We start from the raw sequence: 18,642 nt of genomic DNA on the forward strand, positions 1-18,642 counted from the left end.
ATTGAGAAAATTTCCTTTTCGTTTTTGGCCCAAGAGTGGAAGCTACTGGGTTAACAGCTATAAGCTCCGTTTCGCCTGAAAAGTAAAAAATTCCCTGCCAGTCTTCTGCTTCCAATAAAGCCGTCCATACTTCCCATTTACTCTCATCAATCGTTTCACTGTTCTGTATATTTCAATTACAGCTTTCTTTCTTTGCAGAAAAAGCTTTTCTTTTCCGATTTCTCATAAATGCATATAGAAATAGTATGATGCTTATAAAGCTAGTGTTTGAATTGATAAAACGGAAGAAAAAAAAGCTGTTTTGTTTATGAGCTGTTTCCTTTTCTGTGGGTTGGTTTTGTAACTTCATATCCTCTCTTGCTGCTCTGTGTGTTTCCGTAGGTATGCAAGTAAGTATATACGGTACTATCCTTCTCTCTCTCTCTACATTTCACTTTCTCTGAAATCCTCGAGATTGGTGTCTAAGATAAAGACCAGGGAACCTCTTTTCATTCTTTTTCCATCTCCTACATACCTCTCTCTCTCCTCCACTTCTCGCAATCTGCTCTACTCTTCTCTTGTGAAAAAACAAAAATCCTTTTCAGTTAAAAAAAAAACTCAGTCTTGATGAGTGAGAGAGGAGGCTCTCTGTGAGAAGAGAGCCTGCCTGTTCATGCAACCGCCAAAGCCACTATTTTCTTCCAAGAAATAAACTCTGCTAAAGATTTCCGTTAAGTTTGGGGGTTTTGCTGCTTTAGTAGAATGGCCCTTTGTATGCACAGAGAGAGCAACAGCAAGCAGCAGCAAATGGATGCTAGCAAGTATGTGAGATACACACCGGAGCAAGTGGAGGCGCTGGAGAGGGTTTACGCAGAATGCCCGAAGCCTAGTTCTTTGAGGAGGCAACAGCTCATTCGGGAGTGTCCCATTCTTTCTAACATTGAACCTAAACAAATCAAAGTCTGGTTCCAGAACCGCAGGTATATATGTATGAAAGGTGGTCTGCAGTTTTTGGTCAGATGGATTTTGGGTTTTAGGCACTTCTGCTTCTCCTTTCTTACTTGAAAAGATGAGTTCTTTCAGGAGCTCTATAGTGCTTTTCGCATCAATGTTTTTTTTTCCTTTTTTGTCCTGTTTGTAGTCTTCTTGAGTGTTTTTGGTAAGAATTCGGTGCATGTTGGTCTGTCTCTTTTTGGTTGTATGCTCTGTTGATGTGTTTGAGTTCTTTGCTTTTCTTTCAATCAATCAGTTCTATTTCTCTGGAGGACCAGTTCTGAACCAAAAGTATTTTATGTTTATCTCCTCCTTTGTGTTCGTCCTCTTTTCTGTACTTCATTTGCTTGTGCAATCCGCTCATTTGTGCTTTATGTTAGACCATGTGAGAGAAACAGAACCCTTCTTATATTTTGATCTTGGAATCTGTACTAGGAGAAAAACTAGGGGAACCTATTATGTGTTTGACTATTATTTCTCATCGCTTCTTGATATATGTGCACTCGGAGGAAGACGTGTGATTCGTAAAAATTCTTGATATATTTTACACAATCTTTTTTGGTTGAGATTCTTTGTTATCTCTCTTATACCTCGTCGCCAGTCGTTCGCTCATGAAATCTCTCGGTTGATAGTTTCATGGCTGATCATCCTACTTGTAGATCTTCATCGAAATATTTTAGAGAAAATGGACATCGGCTTAGTTTCTTCTTTAACGTTCAAAATAAAGAAATCTATTTGGATGTTTTATGGTTCACTTTTGTAGCTTCTTAAAAATGTCTTGTGGACAATGCCCTCTATCATGTCTCTCTGAAAGAATTCTTTTTCTTTATTTGATAAAAATATTTTGCCAAGTATTCTTGCTGCTTATCAGGTAACTTTTTTGCTTGTTTTCTTGTTTCTGCTATTTCCTCCTATAGGCTATATGTACGGTCTAATCGGTGTGCCGTTGGATATTCGTCATCTCTAATAATCAGAACTTGAACAATGCGAACAGTTACTGTTTGAAATCTCACATTTCTTTCCCTTTCATGATTTTAAGTTTTTGATCTGGTTGACTGAATTTACCATGTCATAATTGTCGCTTATGGCTGTCTGTTTTGCCTTAAACCTCAGCAGTTTCCTTGACATTATACTGTCAATAATATAGTACTCCATTTTGTATTTGTAGATGCCGCGAAAAGCAGAGGAAGGAAGCATCTCGTCTCCAGACTGTTAACAGAAAGCTTTCGGCTATGAACAAGCTGCTGATGGAAGAGAATGATCGCCTACAGAAGCAGGTCTCACATTTGGTTTATGACAATGGTTGCATGCGTCAACAGCTGCACACTGTAAGTTCAATTGTACTGCTGATCACTGCCCTATAGCTTTAACTTTCTCTAGTATCATGCCATCTCTTGTAATGGAATCTGATGTCTACTTTCTTGGCATTTCTTGTTCTGTTTACACCTGAATCTATCGTTGTGTATTAAAACAGGTTAGCACAACAACCACTGATACCAGCTGTGAGTCTGTGGTAGTAAGTGGTCAAAAACAACAGCTAAACCCAACACTTCAGCGTCCTCAGAGGGATGCTAATAGCCCAGCTGGGTAATTGACCTTATATCACCTTTAATTTTGACCTTAACATTGCTCTTTAGGCTGCTGGCCAAACCAAGTTTATCCATTTGTTTATTTGTCTCCTTTTATGATGTCTTAGTCTTCTCGCAATAGCTGAGGAGACCCTGGCAGAGTTCCTTGGAAAGGCTACTGGAACTGCTGTCAACTGGGTTCAGATGATTGGGATGAAGGTTAATTTTTTGAACGCCATTTTCCATTTTCTTTTTTGACCAATGTGGTTTCTGGTTCTAATGTGTTATTTTTCTATGCGTTTAGCCTGGTCCAGATTCTATTGGCATCATTGCTGTTTCCCGTAATAGTAGCGGAGTAGCAGCACGAGCCTGCGGCCTCGTGAGTCTTGAACCCATGAAGGTGATTTTTATTGCACATTTTCATCTGATGTCTGGAGAATCTTCCTTTTCTAGCACTTCAGCTTTGAAATTATATCATTTGCAGGTTGCTGAAATTCTCAAAGATCGTCCTTCTTGGTACCGTGACTGCCGTTGCCTTGATGTAGCTAGCATAATCCCTACAGGAAATGGGGGGACGATAGAGCTCATTTATATGCAGGTTTGTTATCTCTGTGAACTGCTGAAATATACTTGGCCTTGTATCATGCTCATACCAAGACCTTCCAACTCATGCTCTATATTTCTGCCTTAGACTTATGCACCGACAACTTTAGCAGCGGCTCGCGACTTTTGGACTCTGAGATACACTACCAGTTTGGAAGATGGCAGTCTTGTGGTGAGCTAGTCATATACAGTTTCTTTACTTTGTTTTAAAGTGTTTGATGAACTTCATTGGTACTGTTTAAAGCAGATCATTATTGCAGTTGTCAACAGACTTTTAATTCCTATTCTTATCCTGTTGCATCACCTTTCTTTACCATTGGATTTTATTGCAGATTTGTGAAAGGTCATTAACATCTTCCACAGGTGGTCCAAATGGACCTCCTGCTGCTTGCTTTGTGAGAGCTGAAATGCTGCCCAGTGGTTACCTTATACGCCCTTGCGAGGGTGGGGGCTCAATCATCCATATTGTTGATCACATTGATTTGGATGTAAGGAGTTATCTATCTATGTGTTTGGGCTTTATTTTTCCGGCTTCTGCCCTGTAAGTTCACTCTTAACTTGTTTCAGGCGTGGAGTGTTCCTGAAGTTTTAAGGCCACTTTATGAATCCTCCAAAATCCTTGCACAGAAGATGACTATGGCTGTGAGAACTTTATCCTTTAAGCTTGTTATGTTTCTGCATATGTTTGTTTCCTCATGACTCATGAGCAACTTACTGCTCTATGTATGTTCCATTCAGGCCTTGCGGCACATTAGGCAAATTGCTCAGGAGACTAATGGAGAGATCCAGTGCACTGGTGGTCGCGAACCTGCCGTTCTTAGAACATTGAGTCAAAGATTGTGCAGGTGAGAGAGCTTAGCTTGTGAACAGAATGCAGATATAACGACAGAAAATTAAAACAATAATAATAATATTAATAACTAGTTAGATCGCTTTCTCATGACCTTCCTATGGATTACAATATTTAATAGTTACCGTAATATCCATATATATTTCTGATTTTTTGTATATTTGGTGAATGACTCTTAGGGGTTTTAATGATGCTGTCAATGGATTTACCGATGATGGTTGGTCTATAATGGGCAGCGATGGGGGGGAAGATGTTACAATTGCCATAAACTTGTCCCCCAGCAAATTTCTTGGTTCACAGTTTAACACTTTATGCATGCTCCCAACTTTTGGGGGAGTCCTCTGCGCACGGGCATCAATGTTGCTCCAGGTTGGTTTTGGTTAATTATTTACAAAATTGAAATATACATTTTATTAATGAGTTTTTGACCATCCTAAATCTAAATTGCGTGGTCTTCCTGATCTCGCATGAAACAAAGAAAAGAAAAGGTCTCTTTCTGCACTCTCTCATCAAAAAAAGTAAAGGGAGATTTTTTTTTTCTGCTCCACTTTGTGATTTTGATTAACTGTTTGCATAATTTGGTAGCATTTGTTATTGTGTCCCTATATGGTACAGAATGTGCCCCCCGCTCTGCTTGTTCGTTTTCTGAGGGAGCATCGCTCGGAGTGGGCTGATTATGGTGTTGATGTTTACTCTGCTGCTTCTCTTAAAGCTAGTCCTTATGCAGTCCCTTGTGCAAAGCCTGGTGCGATTCCGAGTAGTCATGTTACTTTACCTCTTGCACAGACTGTGGAACATGAGGAGGTTAGTTATTTATTAATAGTAGCCTCATCATTGTATCAAAGTCTACATTTGCTGCTTTGCTTCTCTGTTTTAATTGCAACATGATATGCTAAATTTAGTTCCTGGAGGTTGTTCGTTTGGAGGGTCATGCCTTCTCTCCGGAGGATATAGCTTTGTCTAGAGATATGTACTTGTTACAGGTTTGGGCATTACTGTTCAGATTCATAGTAGTTATTTTCTGTGTGCTTTATGTCAATGGTATGATGTTGATTTTCTTTAATGTAATATTGCAGCTATGCAGTGGGGTTGATGAAACAAATACTGGTGCCTGTGCCCAGCTCGTCTTTGCCCCTATAGATGAATCATTTGGTGATGATGCTCATATGCTCCCTTCCGGATTCCGTGTTATACCTTTGGATCCTAAATCAGTTGGGTGACACTTCTTAAAATTCAATTTGCATATGCAGAATGTTTGATGATCACTAGGAGATCTCCAAGCAACACGAATTCTTGATGCATGCTTGCGAAAGTTCTTCAGGCCACTCTATTTTGTGTTCCCTTAAAAGTTTCCAGCTTAGGATCCTGCTATTTTCCCCTTTCTGGGACTGGTGTTTCACATATAATTCAAAATATTTGCTTGTTAAACACTGCTGGTTATGGGATGCAGGATGAGCCAGCAGCAACTCGGACATTGGACTTGGCTTCCGCTCTTGAGGTCAGACACAGTGGAGGTCGTCCACCTGGTGAAGTCGATACAAGTAATCAGAATCTTAGGTCTGTTTTGACCATTGCTTTCCAGTTCACTTTTGAAAATCACTATCAAGACAGTGTAGCTGCTATGGCCCGTCAATATGTACGTAGTATAGTGGCCTCAGTCCAAAGAGTTGCAATGGCAATTGCACCATCTCGACTTAGCTCCCACATGGTACCTAAGCCACTTCCAGGTTCTCCTGAGGCTGTGACATTGGCACGTTGGATTTGCAGGAGCTATAGGTATTGATTCTGTATTCTTTCAAACTCATACTTCCCATGAAAATAAATGGAAACTCATCTTTGGTACAGCCCAGCCCCAACCATGAGTTGGATATAACTTATGCATGTTTGAATTGCTGTGATAATATTACATCCCTCAAAACCTGGCAACAATTTATCCATCATGTCGACTACTGAGAAAATAGTCCGCATTATACTGTCTCAATCATTCAAATTCTCATCTTCCAGGGCGCACACTGGGGGAGAGCTCCTTCGAGCTGATTCACAAGGCGGTGATGCAGTTCTGAAACAACTTTGGCACCATGCTGATGCTATTATGTGCTGCTCCATCAAGACGAATGTTAGTGACTCCCTTATTTTAGTGTGTTCCTATTCTGGATCATTGACGCCTTCGAGAGGCGACGCAGACTGATAGATCTCCTTATATTTATTTCAGGCATCAGCAGTTTTTACATTTGCAAACCAAGCAGGCCTCGACATGATGGAAACGACTCTGGTGGCCCTTCAGGATATAATGCTTGAGAAGATCCTAGATGAAGCGGGTCGTAAAATTCTCCTTTCTGAGTTTTCCAAGATCATGCAGCAGGTAACCCTAAGATTCTTTAGATAAAAGCAATATTGCTGAGAAGGGTTCATTGCTGTTTTGACAAGGAGATATGGAAATAAATTTTTTGACTATCATTTCATTGATTACAGGGCTTCGCCTATTTGCCCGCAGGAGTGTGTGTTTCGAGCATGGGCCGGCCGGTCTCTTATGAACAAGCTGTTGCATGGAAGGTTCTCAACGACGAAGACTCCAATCACTGCCTGGCTTTCATGTTTATGAACTGGTCTTTTGTGTAACAAAATAGAAGTAACTAGTCATCCGACTGTTGCACTAGTTGCAGGCCAGGATCTTAACTTTATTGTACGCTATTTTGAACCTTAATTATGAGATGCCTACTATGTAACAACTCTATGAATCAAAGCATCCTGTTTATGTAATTTGTCTCCACATCTGAATCTTTAAGTGATATATTTGTGTTCGATTCTGGTATGTGAACCTCAAATCTGCAGCAGCATCTATCTGTGCTTCTGTTCTCCATTTTGTGCTGTCGCCAATTGGATTCTTGAATTTTGATTTTAAGGCTGCTATATGTATATGTATCACTTTGGAAAAGCAGATATTAAATGTATGATGTAATGGCTGTGAGGGTTCAGAGTCAAAGGTCAAAGCGACGGGACAGAGTGCAGAGGGCCTGACCGCATTAAACCAATGCACTCTCTGTGTGTCCTGAAGCCATTACTGTTGCTGTGTTGTCTGCCCTCTGATAAACAGAGGATACCTTCACAGTGCTCTTCCCTTTGGTCGGTTTCTCCTGCACCACCACAAGAAGTGCACATGCCCATAGTAATAAATCTCTCTCTCTCTATCTCTCTCTCTCTGTTGTGTATAATTTATGTGAGAAGTGAGAAATTAAATAAATGCCCCCGCGTGTGAGTGAGAGAAAGGGAAGTGCTGTCAACTTTTTGCGTCTGTGGAGTGTTGTGGCTGCTTCTTTAATGTTGGTTCAGACGCCGCGTGCGCTTGAAACCTCTTTTCATGCTGTTCTTCTTTCAATGCATTTTTAAAAGTTTTGCTTAGAATCTTGTTGGGTTTTCCAATGCAATAATTGAGACCCTTCCTGTTGGGGATTTCTTGTCCTTCTTTTCTTTTCTTTTTCTGGTTTTTTTGGCAGTTTATGTGCCCTAGACATAGATTAGTAGAAAGGAGAGAGAAAAGATCTGTTGTGTAGAGGAGCGGGCTAGAGATTCATTAGCATAAATGTTTATATACGATGATGATGAGGATGATCCCTTTTGACCTACTCTTCAGTTCCTGCATGCACTGTGTTCTGTGGTTTCTTGTGGAAGGATGATTTGAATTAAATGGGGGGTGGACTTTGGGGGGAGTGGATTTTCTGACTCGCTTTTGCTTAGACTGTTATTTTACCTTATTTGTATTGGCTCTTTTAGCTGTCACTAAATGTTGAAGATATTTTGAAATTGTGTTTTATCGATTAGTATGGCACAATTTCACCAACATGAAATAAGACTGCACAATACATTGCGGCAATACATCAAGAGTTTGAAAACGGATTGGGGAGAACAAACTGAATATTGAACATAAGAAGAGGTTGTGATTTTTGCTTGTAACTGGTAAGTGCCTTTCTCCCCTGTACAAGAAAATGAATACAGCAAGAAAGGAAAAAGCATCATCATCAGCGGCCCATTTGTTAGCAAAATTGTACAGTTGCAAGTTACACTCCATTCTTTTTAACTGATGGAGGCCATGACAATCTCCGGTGGGTCGTGCCATCAACATAATTTGAGTCCCCAACTTCACTGCTTACATCATCTCCTTCTTGCCGCTCACTGCTTTGCCTTCTCAGGGTTCCAACAGCTAAATCATCAAAGCTTGATTCAGTTCTCCAAGGTGGAGGTGTTACGCAATCAGATTCTCCCATTACTCTTTGAGAGGAATGCCCGACTCTCAGTGCTTGAAGCTTGGCAAATGACTCTCTCATTGCAGTCATAGCTTCAAAGAATCGCGTGCATGATGCCAAAGCAACTGGAATTGGACGTAGCATTTCCTATATCGGAGTATAACATGAGTACAGGATTGCATTTAATTTAAGGTAACAAAACTTATTGTAGGCTCCAGCAGTCACGGATTTATAATGCAATGCTACTGACAAAGTATTACCAAATTTCTTAACTATTTAACACCAGAAGAACATGGCAAGCATACAAAACAGACTTATGAGATAAATATCAAGTTTTATTTTAATTGTCAAGTACTGATACTTTAATCAGTCACAAGCCAATGCTTCAATGTTATGTGTACGATGACTTCGCAATGGAATGAACTTAATCAACTTTTCCTCCGATCCTTCCCTACTTTTATGTGCTACGACATGGGTGCAAGGCATTTATCTGGATACCATTACAGTAACCAATGAAATGCAGCACCCTCTTCCTGTTCCAAGTTGATACCCCTATAGGAGCCAGATTAGTTCTAGCATTTTATTTTACATGATCATTGAGACATTTCAAGCTGGCACTAATCTTATTTTAATAGTAAATTATGCATACAACGTTCTTTTCCCACTGCTTTTCATCATAAATCGGTGTGAAAAATGCAAGAATCACATTTGACCAATGCATTCAAACATCAAGGGACAAGTATGCAATTGCATCCAAAGGTCTTTGTGGTGTAAAACTCATAAATATGCAGGAGACCTGTAACTTACCCCCCATACTGTCGGTGGTTCTTTAAAGTTCTGGCTCCACTGAAAATCAGCAACAGAAGCTGTCAAGGCTCCATAATCACTCGCTGCCTTCATTAGCAATTCTGAGAATTGTTTCTGTATGAAATAAGAACAAGAAAACGAGTATCACAGATATCTGAGTCATTTTCAGAACAGTTCATCACTCAACTGAGTAATCCTCAAATAAAATCTGATGAACAGCAAACTAAAAGAATTTTATCTTGTACTGAAAATTAATCACTAATAAAAACTCAAGTTACAAGTTACCAAAGTGGTATGAAATTATGAAGGACATCTAAGCAAGCATTAACTTTATGGAAATAAAAGTGACAGCATAAGGAGAAAATAGCATTATCCTAGCAGGACTATGCAATATTTGCTGACAGACTCTAATTGAGCATCAATTAAAGCAACCGGACTTGTAAGCTTTTCTACACAAGTTTCAACAGTGAGGGGATCTAACAGCTTACAACATGCATTCCCTAAAAATTGTTTCAATAAAAATTAATCGAACTAGTAAGCTGTGAAAACAATGCAGAGATATTTGTATGAAAACAAGGAGAGTGCATGTACGGGTATGTAAAATCTTACACCAGTAGAAATGGAATAGAGTTATGTCATTGAACGTCTACCTGATACTCAGCTTCCACAGGTATGCAATCCAATGAATAAGGTTGCTGGAGGCGAGCTATAATCCGATCCTAGAAAGCAAGTACATAAGTTAAAAGGGCTATACATATAGATGAGAGTAAACATAGCGTGCAAGAACAATCAGAAAGGAAAACATTCAAACGGCAAGAAAGAAGCTATGCAGTACAAGCACCATTCACCTCTAAGAACTATTTAAGCTCGTTCCTTAATGAATAAATTTAGATAAGATATAGCTCCATCGAACTCCATTCCAAACTATCTATTAACAACACAGGCAGCATTCAACTTAGTTACCTTATTTTGAATGACATCTTTCAATATGGTTGTGATCCGAGCTAAAGTTTCGATCTTCTTCTCCATTTCACTCACATGCGTCAAATGAGCAACATTCTTGTCCTCCTAATAGTTCCACAAACAATCACATAGAGTTTCAAAAACTACCAGACAAAACATATATCACTCAGCAATATACAATCAAGAGACCAACAAAATTTTACAAATGCCTCAGGAGTGATTAAACATCATCATAGAGAATTAACAACTGATATGAACTGCATCTGAAAATCAGAATGCATCACCTTTCTGCCTTGAAGTTCCACTTGCAGATCCGCGATTTTTCTTTGTACCGCAGTCAATTCTCTCAATATCCTTATCAAGTCATCCCCCTTTTCACCGGAACCGGCTGATAAATTCTGGATATCTTCCTAAGAGAACAAAGTCAAATTAAAGCTCACTATTAGCACAGCAAAAACTCGAGATCGAATAAAGTCGCAAATAATAGTATGCGTATATATGGACTCGGAGTAGGAAGTCATTGATTAGGGGGACCTGGGAAGGAGGCGGCGGGACGGAGAAGCCGAGATCGGCTGCGATGGAGAGAGCATCAGACATCCCTCCCACTCTCCGCAGTGGCTTCTTCCCCACCCATGTGGTGTCGCTGCCCATAGACATTATAGGTTTGGTGTCTGTTTGAATGAACAAACTAGGATTAAGGAGAGCAGCGGCGGCGACGGGATTGCCGGCGCCGGAAGAATAACTGCGAACGGGAAATGATTGGAGTACTTTAAAGTTTCAAAATTTCGAATTAAAATGGTAGCTGCCACGGTGGCGGCCGGATTGGGAAAGTGTGACAGCAGGCTGACCAAACGGGTTGCGGCTTGACCCGATCCAACACCCGCTCACTTTAGAAAAACATGAAAGCATAAACAAACAAGAAAAATATAATATTGCAATTTCCATCAGAGTAATTTATAATATTAATCTCATATATTCTGAAATAGTTATATTACTCCCATAGTCAAATTTACAACGGTGGAACTAAACGACTAATATTGACTATTTCAAAAATTAATATATTTGGATATTAAAATTACAATATTTTCAAAACAAGATAGTATAAACTATTTAAGCCTTAGAATCTTATTTTCCTTGTTTTTGATATTATAGACAACTACCTAAAATTAGATAAAAAATCTGTTTGAATTTGCAAATATATGGGCCTCATTATTTTAAATTTTGCATGTACACCATATAATATTAATAATAATGTCTTTGTATTGTTAACATTTATTTAGTTTATCCAAATTTGTTAGTTTTTTATTTTCTAAATATAAAATTTTCCTTCTATTTTGAAAATTGATTGAAACTTCAGTTGTGTTGCATTTGTGATTTCTATACTGTATAAATGAAATTTAGAATATATAAAATAAAAATAACTACAATCCCTTTCCCTGAATTTGGTATAATTATACGTAAATTTTATGCATTTTTTAAAATTTATTACTCGTAAGGTTTACTTTCATATAACAAATAAACCCATTCGTTAGTCAAAATTTATTGAATTAGTTGATACTACTAAAAAAGAAATTGATATTTCATATTAATTGATTTATTATTAACTTATTATGTGTCAAAATAATTTTTTTTTAACTAAGCCACTCTTATAAAAGTGAAGATATACCTTTTCACATACACTAATGTGTGAAGATGATAAGGATAATTTAGTTCTAAAAAAATTTATTTAACTTGCAATAAATCGGTAATAAATCAATCATAGATAAATATAAAAATTTATCCTAATTCTTTTTTAATATCAATAAATTTATTGAATTTTGCTACAAATGAACTTATTTATTAGACGAAAGCAAATATCAGGAGTATTAGATTTAATTTTTTAAACTATGTAGATCTACATGTGATTACGTTAAATCTTGGGGAGGGAAGTGTAATTATTTCTAAAAAAATAATATATTTATAATTAATAAATTAATTATATTATTAATCATCATAAATAGTCATTGACCAATAAGAAGTTGACAAGTTGCTTGAAGTTTTTATTATCAAGATATATAACATATATTTTTTTAGGGCAAATATTATTGATAGTCCTCTAAGTTTTGATGTTTTACCATTTTTGTCCTTGATTTTTAATTCGTGGCCGTAAAAGTCTCGATTGTTTTACCATTTTAGTCCTTTAAATCAAAATTTTAACGAAAAGTTATTTTAAAAAATTAAGTAGAAAAACAATAAAATTTGATAACATCATAAAGGCATTAAAAAAATTATTGCAAATATTTGAAACGAAAAATGAATGGGAGCTAATATTACAAGTTTGTGCAAATAATAAATTTAGGATTTTAGTGTATTTTCCTTAAAATACGAAGTTAAATATTTTGTGATCCATATGTTTGGTATGCAGAGAATAATATATATGAAGTAATTATTTAATTTTTCCACCATTTTTCATTTTTAAGCTGACCCAAAACAAAACAATAAGAAACATTGTTGAGAATTGAGAAATATTCCAAACCCTAACTTGAGCCCCTGAAGTGAAAACCCTCAATTCTTTCTCCGCCGCACAAACTCATCCAAACCCTAAAGAGTTGCTCTTTAAATCCTCCAGAGTCCAGCTCGCTTTCAGTCATTCTTCTCTCTCGTCCTGTATCTTCTTCTTTCTCTCCGCCGGAACCTTGTGAATCATTCATTTACTACTCACTATGTTTTGTCTTCTCTACGGTTATTTGTTATGATAACGATTTGGTTCGAATAATAGTTGCCGATGAGGAAGAATTCCCAAGTATAGGAAGTGCCGTATGACACTAAAACGCAGCATTTGTGCCGCCGGTTCACCTTTCCCATCCACCGCTGCCAATCTCTGTCTCTGTGACGGAAATTGTTCACCGGTCGGGTCTGCGTGCTTCCGCCGTGCCGCTGTGTGTATGATTTGGAACGGGTCTCTGAGGTTTCAATTTTTATATGCTTGCATTTTTATTTTTTTAATTTTTATTTTCGTCGTCTTTACTACTTTGACGGTTCAATGCCACGTCGCCGGTAGCGAAACAGTGTCAATGACCGGCGGTGTCATGATTGGACCAAAATTAAGCTTATCATTTCGCATGTTGATAGGAACCTGTGGACTGATTATGCTCCGTTCATCCATGGAGCCGGTTACTGCGATTACATATGTTTTATCATACCCCATTTTCAATCTTTCCTTTACAACTACTACTTTTCTTGCATATCTGGACCATACAGTAATTTTTGCGGAAATATGATGAAATCACTAATGAGTTTTTTGAGTCGAGGCCGATGAGGAATATCTTGTTTATACAATCTGGAATTACCGTCTGAACAAATTTTTGATGTTAGATCGACTATCTGAGGCCTCATTTACAATCAGATATCCATCTGATTGTGGTTTCTTATTCTTTATTTATATTTCACAAGTTTTCCTTCACTGTGGTTGGGAGAAAATTGATAGATGAAACTTGGAACATACGACCTCTGTTTGTAATCCGTAGTGTTGGGATTACGCGATTGGGTGAGTGAATTTGAGTTTCGATTGTTTGCAGGAACAATATGACTTCGGGTAGTGTTTCTGTCACTTTTTCTGGCATTTCAATCCAGTTTCAAGGACCCATTGCAGGTGTTTTGCAATCTTAGCCAGAAAATATCTGATTTGGTCAACACAAAGATTTATCTCTAACTGTAATACTGTGGAACGGAAAAGGAAAAGCAATGTATCAGATTTTTTTAGTAGTATTAAATATTAATATATGAATATTTAAAAAGAATGATGCAAAATTTGTTGTTAAATACTATCTTTCAAGTGAAATTAATTTTTAGAATTTTGAGATACATATAAATAAAGAATTGACAGCAATTTTGAAATTTTACTTATTATGTACTGAGCTAAACTATCTGTCACTGAAGTATAATTTGTACAATAAAATATGAATATGTAAGTTAAAAGAGACAAATAATTATAATAAATATAATTTGTACAATGAAATATGAATATGTAAGTTAAAAGAGACAAATAATTATAATAAATAAAAAAATAGACGTTTCTTTTTTTTTTTGTTTTTGGACAGTTTAGTGTTTTAAATTAAACTATAATTTGCCATATGTATTGGATTCTAGGATCCTCTATTTATCTTATATTTAATAAGAAAACTATTGTTTCCCATATTTATTTATATTTAAATTTAAAATTTAAAAAATAAGAATTATTAAGGTAAAATATAGTTAATGAGACAATATAAAGGCAAAAGTAAAAGATATCTGAACTGCCTGATTAAGATATAAATTCCACTCACCCGCCTGCTTAAGTCATCCACCATTCTCATAACTTGCTCTTTCTTTGTCGCCCCCAGAAATGAGCTTTCATCAATTGAGGCTATAGGAATTAGGAGGGCTCACAAACAAGTGCAAACACCCTCAGTAGTTCCACTGAGATGGATCATATTTTACTTTCAGGGATTTTTCATATTGTGTAGGGGTGAGAGCGCCTGTATAATAATTTGGAATAGCACCACTTTACTAATGATTTCCAATTGGGAACTAAACATTCATAAAACCTGCAGCAGACTTAAGGAAATCTTAATCATCTCCTCCACCAGGGTTGACATGAAATTTTTGTCAAACTGCATCTACCTATTTTTGTCTTAGCAGAGACAGAGACCATATTCCTCAGCTGGAACACAGGAAAAACAGAAGCCTACGACCGCAAACGATTTACAAAGAACCGAATCAGATTTCAAGAAGAAATATATAAGGATGAAAACACAAACTACAAGGGTCATGGATTTCAGGCAACTTCGATTATATAATTATTTAAGAGCGAGGTGTTACAGAATGCAGACCCATGAAAATAGAAAAAGTTAACAACTTCTTAGATGACATACTTATGAAAAATAAAACTATTCGTCACACAAGAAGAGTTTGCACATACACCTCTGACATCAACCCTTTGTTCAGCAGCCAGGCGAACAAATCAGGTGGTCAACCATAGAAAGAGGGTTAGCAGAGTCCAGCATCGGCATAGTTGACACTATTGGATGTTTAGAAGAATCCAGGAATTTCTCCTGGCATGGGAGCCAATTCATTGTTGCTGAACCTTTCCTCGTCATAAAAAGAAGCATGAACTACCCTACCTCCGAAAAAACGCCCTTCAAGTTCTATCAGGGCTTTAGTTGCTTGCTCCGCTCTCTCAAACTGAATAAAAATTCTAACAGCTTCATCTTGTGGGAAGTTTGGTTCTGTAATCTCAAATATGAGAACGCGAGTCACTGTACCAAATTTAGTACATTCCTCAGCTACCTCACCTTCTAAATCATCATCCACCTCACCTGGTCCAACCTTCACAAACAAGCCACAATATGCAAACCACAAATTTTAGGGCAACCTCTGGAACACAAAAATTACTTGGCAGGAATATAAAATACACAACACTTACGGTATTGACATATTTGGCCCAGGAGCTCAGTAAACAACAATTTTTATGGATAATTCATGACCCAAAAAGTGCCAAATTACACACAAATTATTTGTATGTATGATGCATTTTACAAATGTATGCAATTTGAAGTTACTCGAACTTCAACTCTCAAATCCTTTGAAAGAATGCTCCAAAGAATTGCTGCAACCGCTCAACCCAAGGGAACAAATGAAAAACAGATAAAATAATTTTATCTTGCACTCAAACATGTGCATGTGGGATCAGAAAACTGAAAAGAAAAAGAGTATGATAGAAAGATGCGTAAAAGATATGCTTGAATGATGTGATCAACAAAAGAAACTGATAAAGGATGCTGATTTGCATCTCATGAATAATGTTCTAATGGAGATGTACAAAATAGTAGCTTTCTAGAACCCTTCAGGACCCTTATAGAACATTCTGCTTCAGCATCTTAAAGTCGTCATATTATCAACAGACTCGGTGTGAATTTGAAACAAGACGATTTGAAAAGTGGATACCAAATTGACCTCCAAAACAAAGTCATACTTAGAAATCTACTCAACTTTTAATGCATGTATTTTAGTTCCTTCTTTTGTTTCAATCCCTATAGATCAATCAGATACTATCAACTTTTGAGTCTCCAAGATCGATGGACAAGCAGAAACCACTCTCTACAAAGGTTGAGCAAGTGTACCAGTTGATGCTGTCCAAGAGATGGAAGAAGTATTCAACCAAGCACACCATCAGTATCACATTGCCAACAAAGTTACAAGTCATTCCTATATTCTTATTCAGCTAAACTCCAGAATTGCTAAAATCATTCCTGTTAAACACTCCCCCAGTGAAAACTTTTCAGAAGGATAGATATACAAAAGTCCAACTCTTACTATTAGAAGCCAAACTATCATGGAACAAAACATAAAAAGGTCAAAATGAAACACAGACATCACAGCTAAAGCCCAAAATTTTACAATCACAAACATCATGAATTTTAGCAGAAGAGTTAACTTAGTTAAGTACAATACAAAATCCATACCATGTTTCTGAGAAGCACAACTCTTGTTGGCTGTCCATTGAAGTTGACGCTCTTAACCTTCTTGCTGGACTCACTAGCATTCACTATGACCCCGCCTCTCTTATCCGTCTTTTTAGCCACCAACGGAGTTGTGATCCCTTGCTCCTGCTTCCCTAGACCTTGTCCTTCTTTCCACCCCATCTTTGCCATCATCCTCTGCGCTGCTGTCATTTTACCTTCTGCTCCCACTCCCAACCCCCCGAACTCTGACTTCCCAATGCTGAACCCGTCCCCCCCACCATTCCCAGTTGGAGGTGGAGAAGACGATCTTGGCCCAACACTTCCACCGCCGCTCATCGCCGCCCTCCTCCGCCACGCTTCCTCTCCGGATATACTCAATTCCTTCTCCCTATCTCGATCTCTCTCCATTCTCTCCCTTTCTTCCTTTTCCCTCTCTCTCCTCTCTCTCTCCTCCAATTCTCTCCTCACCTCAGCCTCCGCTTGTTTCCGTTTCCGCTCCCGGCGGTATTCCTCGTAGTCATTAGGGCGGGCGGGGTCGTATTCTTCAACGACAGAGCTGGTCACTCCAACCAGGGCAGGCTGAAATGAGGAGCCCGGATTAGGGTTTCTGTTCTCGTCTACTGTGGACTGAGTTATAGTAGTGTGTTTACTAACGGCAAGGGGCTGCGCGGGTTTGGACTTGGCATGTTGGGGCCGGAGGATGGTTTGCGGAGGGGGAAAAGGTTTACGGAGGGTTGGTGGCGCCATCTTGGCGCTGCTGGACCAGACATTGGAGGCGGATGTGGTGGTGGAACTTTCATCCGCGGTGGACGACGGTGGCGGAAGGTCGCCGTACAACCCACCTAGCATGTTGCACGACAATAGAAAGCGTCTATTCTTGCGTTTGTGAGAATTAGATCAGCGAATTAGTTTACATATGACGACGACAGCGACGACGACAGCGACGACGACAGCGACGACGACGATTGGGAGAAGAACAGTTGGAAATTACCTTATAACCCCATAGTACTTCTATTTATTACATTTCCATTTGTCTCCTTGTTTGGATGGACTTAATAAGTTTGGCCCAATTATTGTAAGGGTGATAATCAATTGGGCCTACCAACCGGATTAGTAAGCCCAATACCTTCGGCCCAGTTAGTAAACTGATCTAATTCTCCCCCATTTCGCAACCCAAAACCCTACCCTTAAACCTCTCATCTGCAGAACCAGCTCCGACTTCTCCTTTTGCACACCGGTGAGCGCGTGCTATTTGCTGGTTGTTGGAATTTGAGGGCACAATCAAACCATGAAGGGCAGAAACCTAAAGAAGAAGAAACCATCTGCTCAGCAGACTAAGGGCAAGAACAACAGTATGAAGCGGATTGCACATGATCCGTTTTTTGACGCCTCCGATCAGAAACGGCGCCGTAAATTCGACGGTGACGAAGACATCGAGAGCAGCGATAACGATGGAGGAGAGTTCGATTCGGAAGGTGAAAGAGAGGAAGGGGAGAAGGACGAGGAGATAGCGGAGACGCCGGCCGAGAAGAAGAAGCGGTTGGCTGATGAGTTTTTGCGGGCGATTAGGGAAAAGGAGAGGAAAAAAGAAGATGATGAGTCGGAGGAGGACGATGAAGTGCGGAGAGAGAGGGAAGGAGAAAGGGATTCACTTATTGCGAAGATTTTGCAGCAAGAGCAGCTCGAAGAGAGCGGCCGCGTCCGCAGGGGCATTGCTTCTAGGTTTGTCCTTATATATGCGCGTTTTGAATTCTGAAATGCTGGTCCTTTTTGCTCCTCTTTTGTGCAATTTGTATGTTGACGTCAAGGTACCTTCTCTGATGCATGTGCCAATAAAATGTTCTAATGCTAGAACAGGGTTCCATGCTGTTAAAGTTTTGTTTGTTTTTTTTTTTTTGGGGGGGGGGGGGGGGGGGTGGGTTGAGGATTGCACCATTACTGGGTGATTTGAGCTACATTTCTTAGTCGTTAGCTGGTCCATATTAACTCCTTGGTGTTTGGATTAGTATTGATTTGTATCTTATTTTCAGGGTTCAAAAGCCAGAAACTAGTGCAGGATTTCGGTTTCAGGTAAAACACCGGCAACCCGTCACTAGTGTGGTCATATCTGAGGATGACTGCAGAGGCTTTTCAGCTTCCAAGGATGGTACCATTGT

At 38.7% G+C, this 18,642-nt stretch overlaps 3 protein-coding genes across 3 annotated transcripts; 1 reads left to right on the forward strand and 2 right to left on the reverse strand.

The window, feature by feature from the left end:
- On the forward strand, nucleotides 742-6,830 carry LOC105167264 (homeobox-leucine zipper protein ATHB-14). Its single transcript, XM_011086905.2, has 18 exons — nucleotides 742-959; nucleotides 2,141-2,300; nucleotides 2,447-2,559; nucleotides 2,669-2,759; nucleotides 2,845-2,940; nucleotides 3,025-3,138; nucleotides 3,232-3,315; nucleotides 3,476-3,631; nucleotides 3,711-3,785; nucleotides 3,882-3,988; nucleotides 4,173-4,362; nucleotides 4,609-4,797; nucleotides 4,896-4,976; nucleotides 5,070-5,204; nucleotides 5,444-5,769; nucleotides 5,998-6,109; nucleotides 6,206-6,355; nucleotides 6,466-6,830. Exons 1-18 carry the CDS (start codon nucleotides 742-744, stop codon nucleotides 6,610-6,612), a joined length of 2,544 nt encoding a protein of 847 aa, XP_011085207.1. The 3' UTR covers nucleotides 6,613-6,830.
- Nucleotides 7,888-10,863, reverse strand: LOC105167265 (AUGMIN subunit 2). The gene is made up of 6 exons (XM_011086907.2): nucleotides 10,539-10,863; nucleotides 10,289-10,414; nucleotides 10,005-10,109; nucleotides 9,692-9,760; nucleotides 9,042-9,155; nucleotides 7,888-8,381 (listed from the first exon to the last, which is right to left on the reverse strand). The coding sequence occupies exons 1-6, from the start codon at nucleotides 10,659-10,661 to the stop codon at nucleotides 8,049-8,051; spliced, it is 870 nt and encodes a 289-aa protein (XP_011085209.1). The 5' UTR covers nucleotides 10,662-10,863; the 3' UTR covers nucleotides 7,888-8,048.
- On the reverse strand, nucleotides 14,789-17,473 carry LOC105167266 (DNA-damage-repair/toleration protein DRT111, chloroplastic). Its single transcript, XM_011086908.2, has 2 exons — nucleotides 16,487-17,473; nucleotides 14,789-15,350 (listed from the first exon to the last, which is right to left on the reverse strand). Exons 1-2 carry the CDS (start codon nucleotides 17,333-17,335, stop codon nucleotides 15,054-15,056), a joined length of 1,146 nt encoding a protein of 381 aa, XP_011085210.1. The 5' UTR covers nucleotides 17,336-17,473; the 3' UTR covers nucleotides 14,789-15,053.

The sequence above is a fragment of the Sesamum indicum genome, linkage group LG8, assembly GCF_000512975.1.
Source record: "Sesamum indicum cultivar Zhongzhi No. 13 linkage group LG8, S_indicum_v1.0, whole genome shotgun sequence".
In the NCBI taxonomy this organism is placed as follows: domain Eukaryota; kingdom Viridiplantae; phylum Streptophyta; class Magnoliopsida; order Lamiales; family Pedaliaceae; genus Sesamum; species Sesamum indicum.

Coding starts and splice junctions, on each gene's coding strand:
- LOC105167264 (XM_011086905.2), top strand. CDS start 742: ATGGCCCTTTGTATGCACAGAGAGAGCAACAGCAAGCAGCAGCAAATG. Junction 4,977..5,069: donor GAGATATGTACTTGTTACAG/GTTTGGGCATTA, acceptor GTAATATTGCAG/CTATGCAGTGGGGTTGATGA. Junction 5,205..5,443: donor TACCTTTGGATCCTAAATCA/GTTGGGTGACAC, acceptor TATGGGATGCAG/GATGAGCCAGCAGCAACTCG.
- LOC105167265 (XM_011086907.2), bottom strand. CDS start 10,661: ATGTCTATGGGCAGCGACACCACATGGGTGGGGAAGAAGCCACTGCGG. Junction 10,415..10,538: donor TCCCGCCGCCTCCTTCCCAG/GTCCCCCTAATC, acceptor TTGTTCTCTTAG/GAAGATATCCAGAATTTATC. Junction 9,156..9,691: donor CTGTGGAAGCTGAGTATCAG/GTAGACGTTCAA, acceptor TATTTCATACAG/AAACAATTCTCAGAATTGCT.
- LOC105167266 (XM_011086908.2), bottom strand. CDS start 17,335: ATGCTAGGTGGGTTGTACGGCGACCTTCCGCCACCGTCGTCCACCGCG. Junction 15,351..16,486: donor TTGTGCTTCTCAGAAACATG/GTATGGATTTTG, acceptor TTGTTTGTGAAG/GTTGGACCAGGTGAGGTGGA.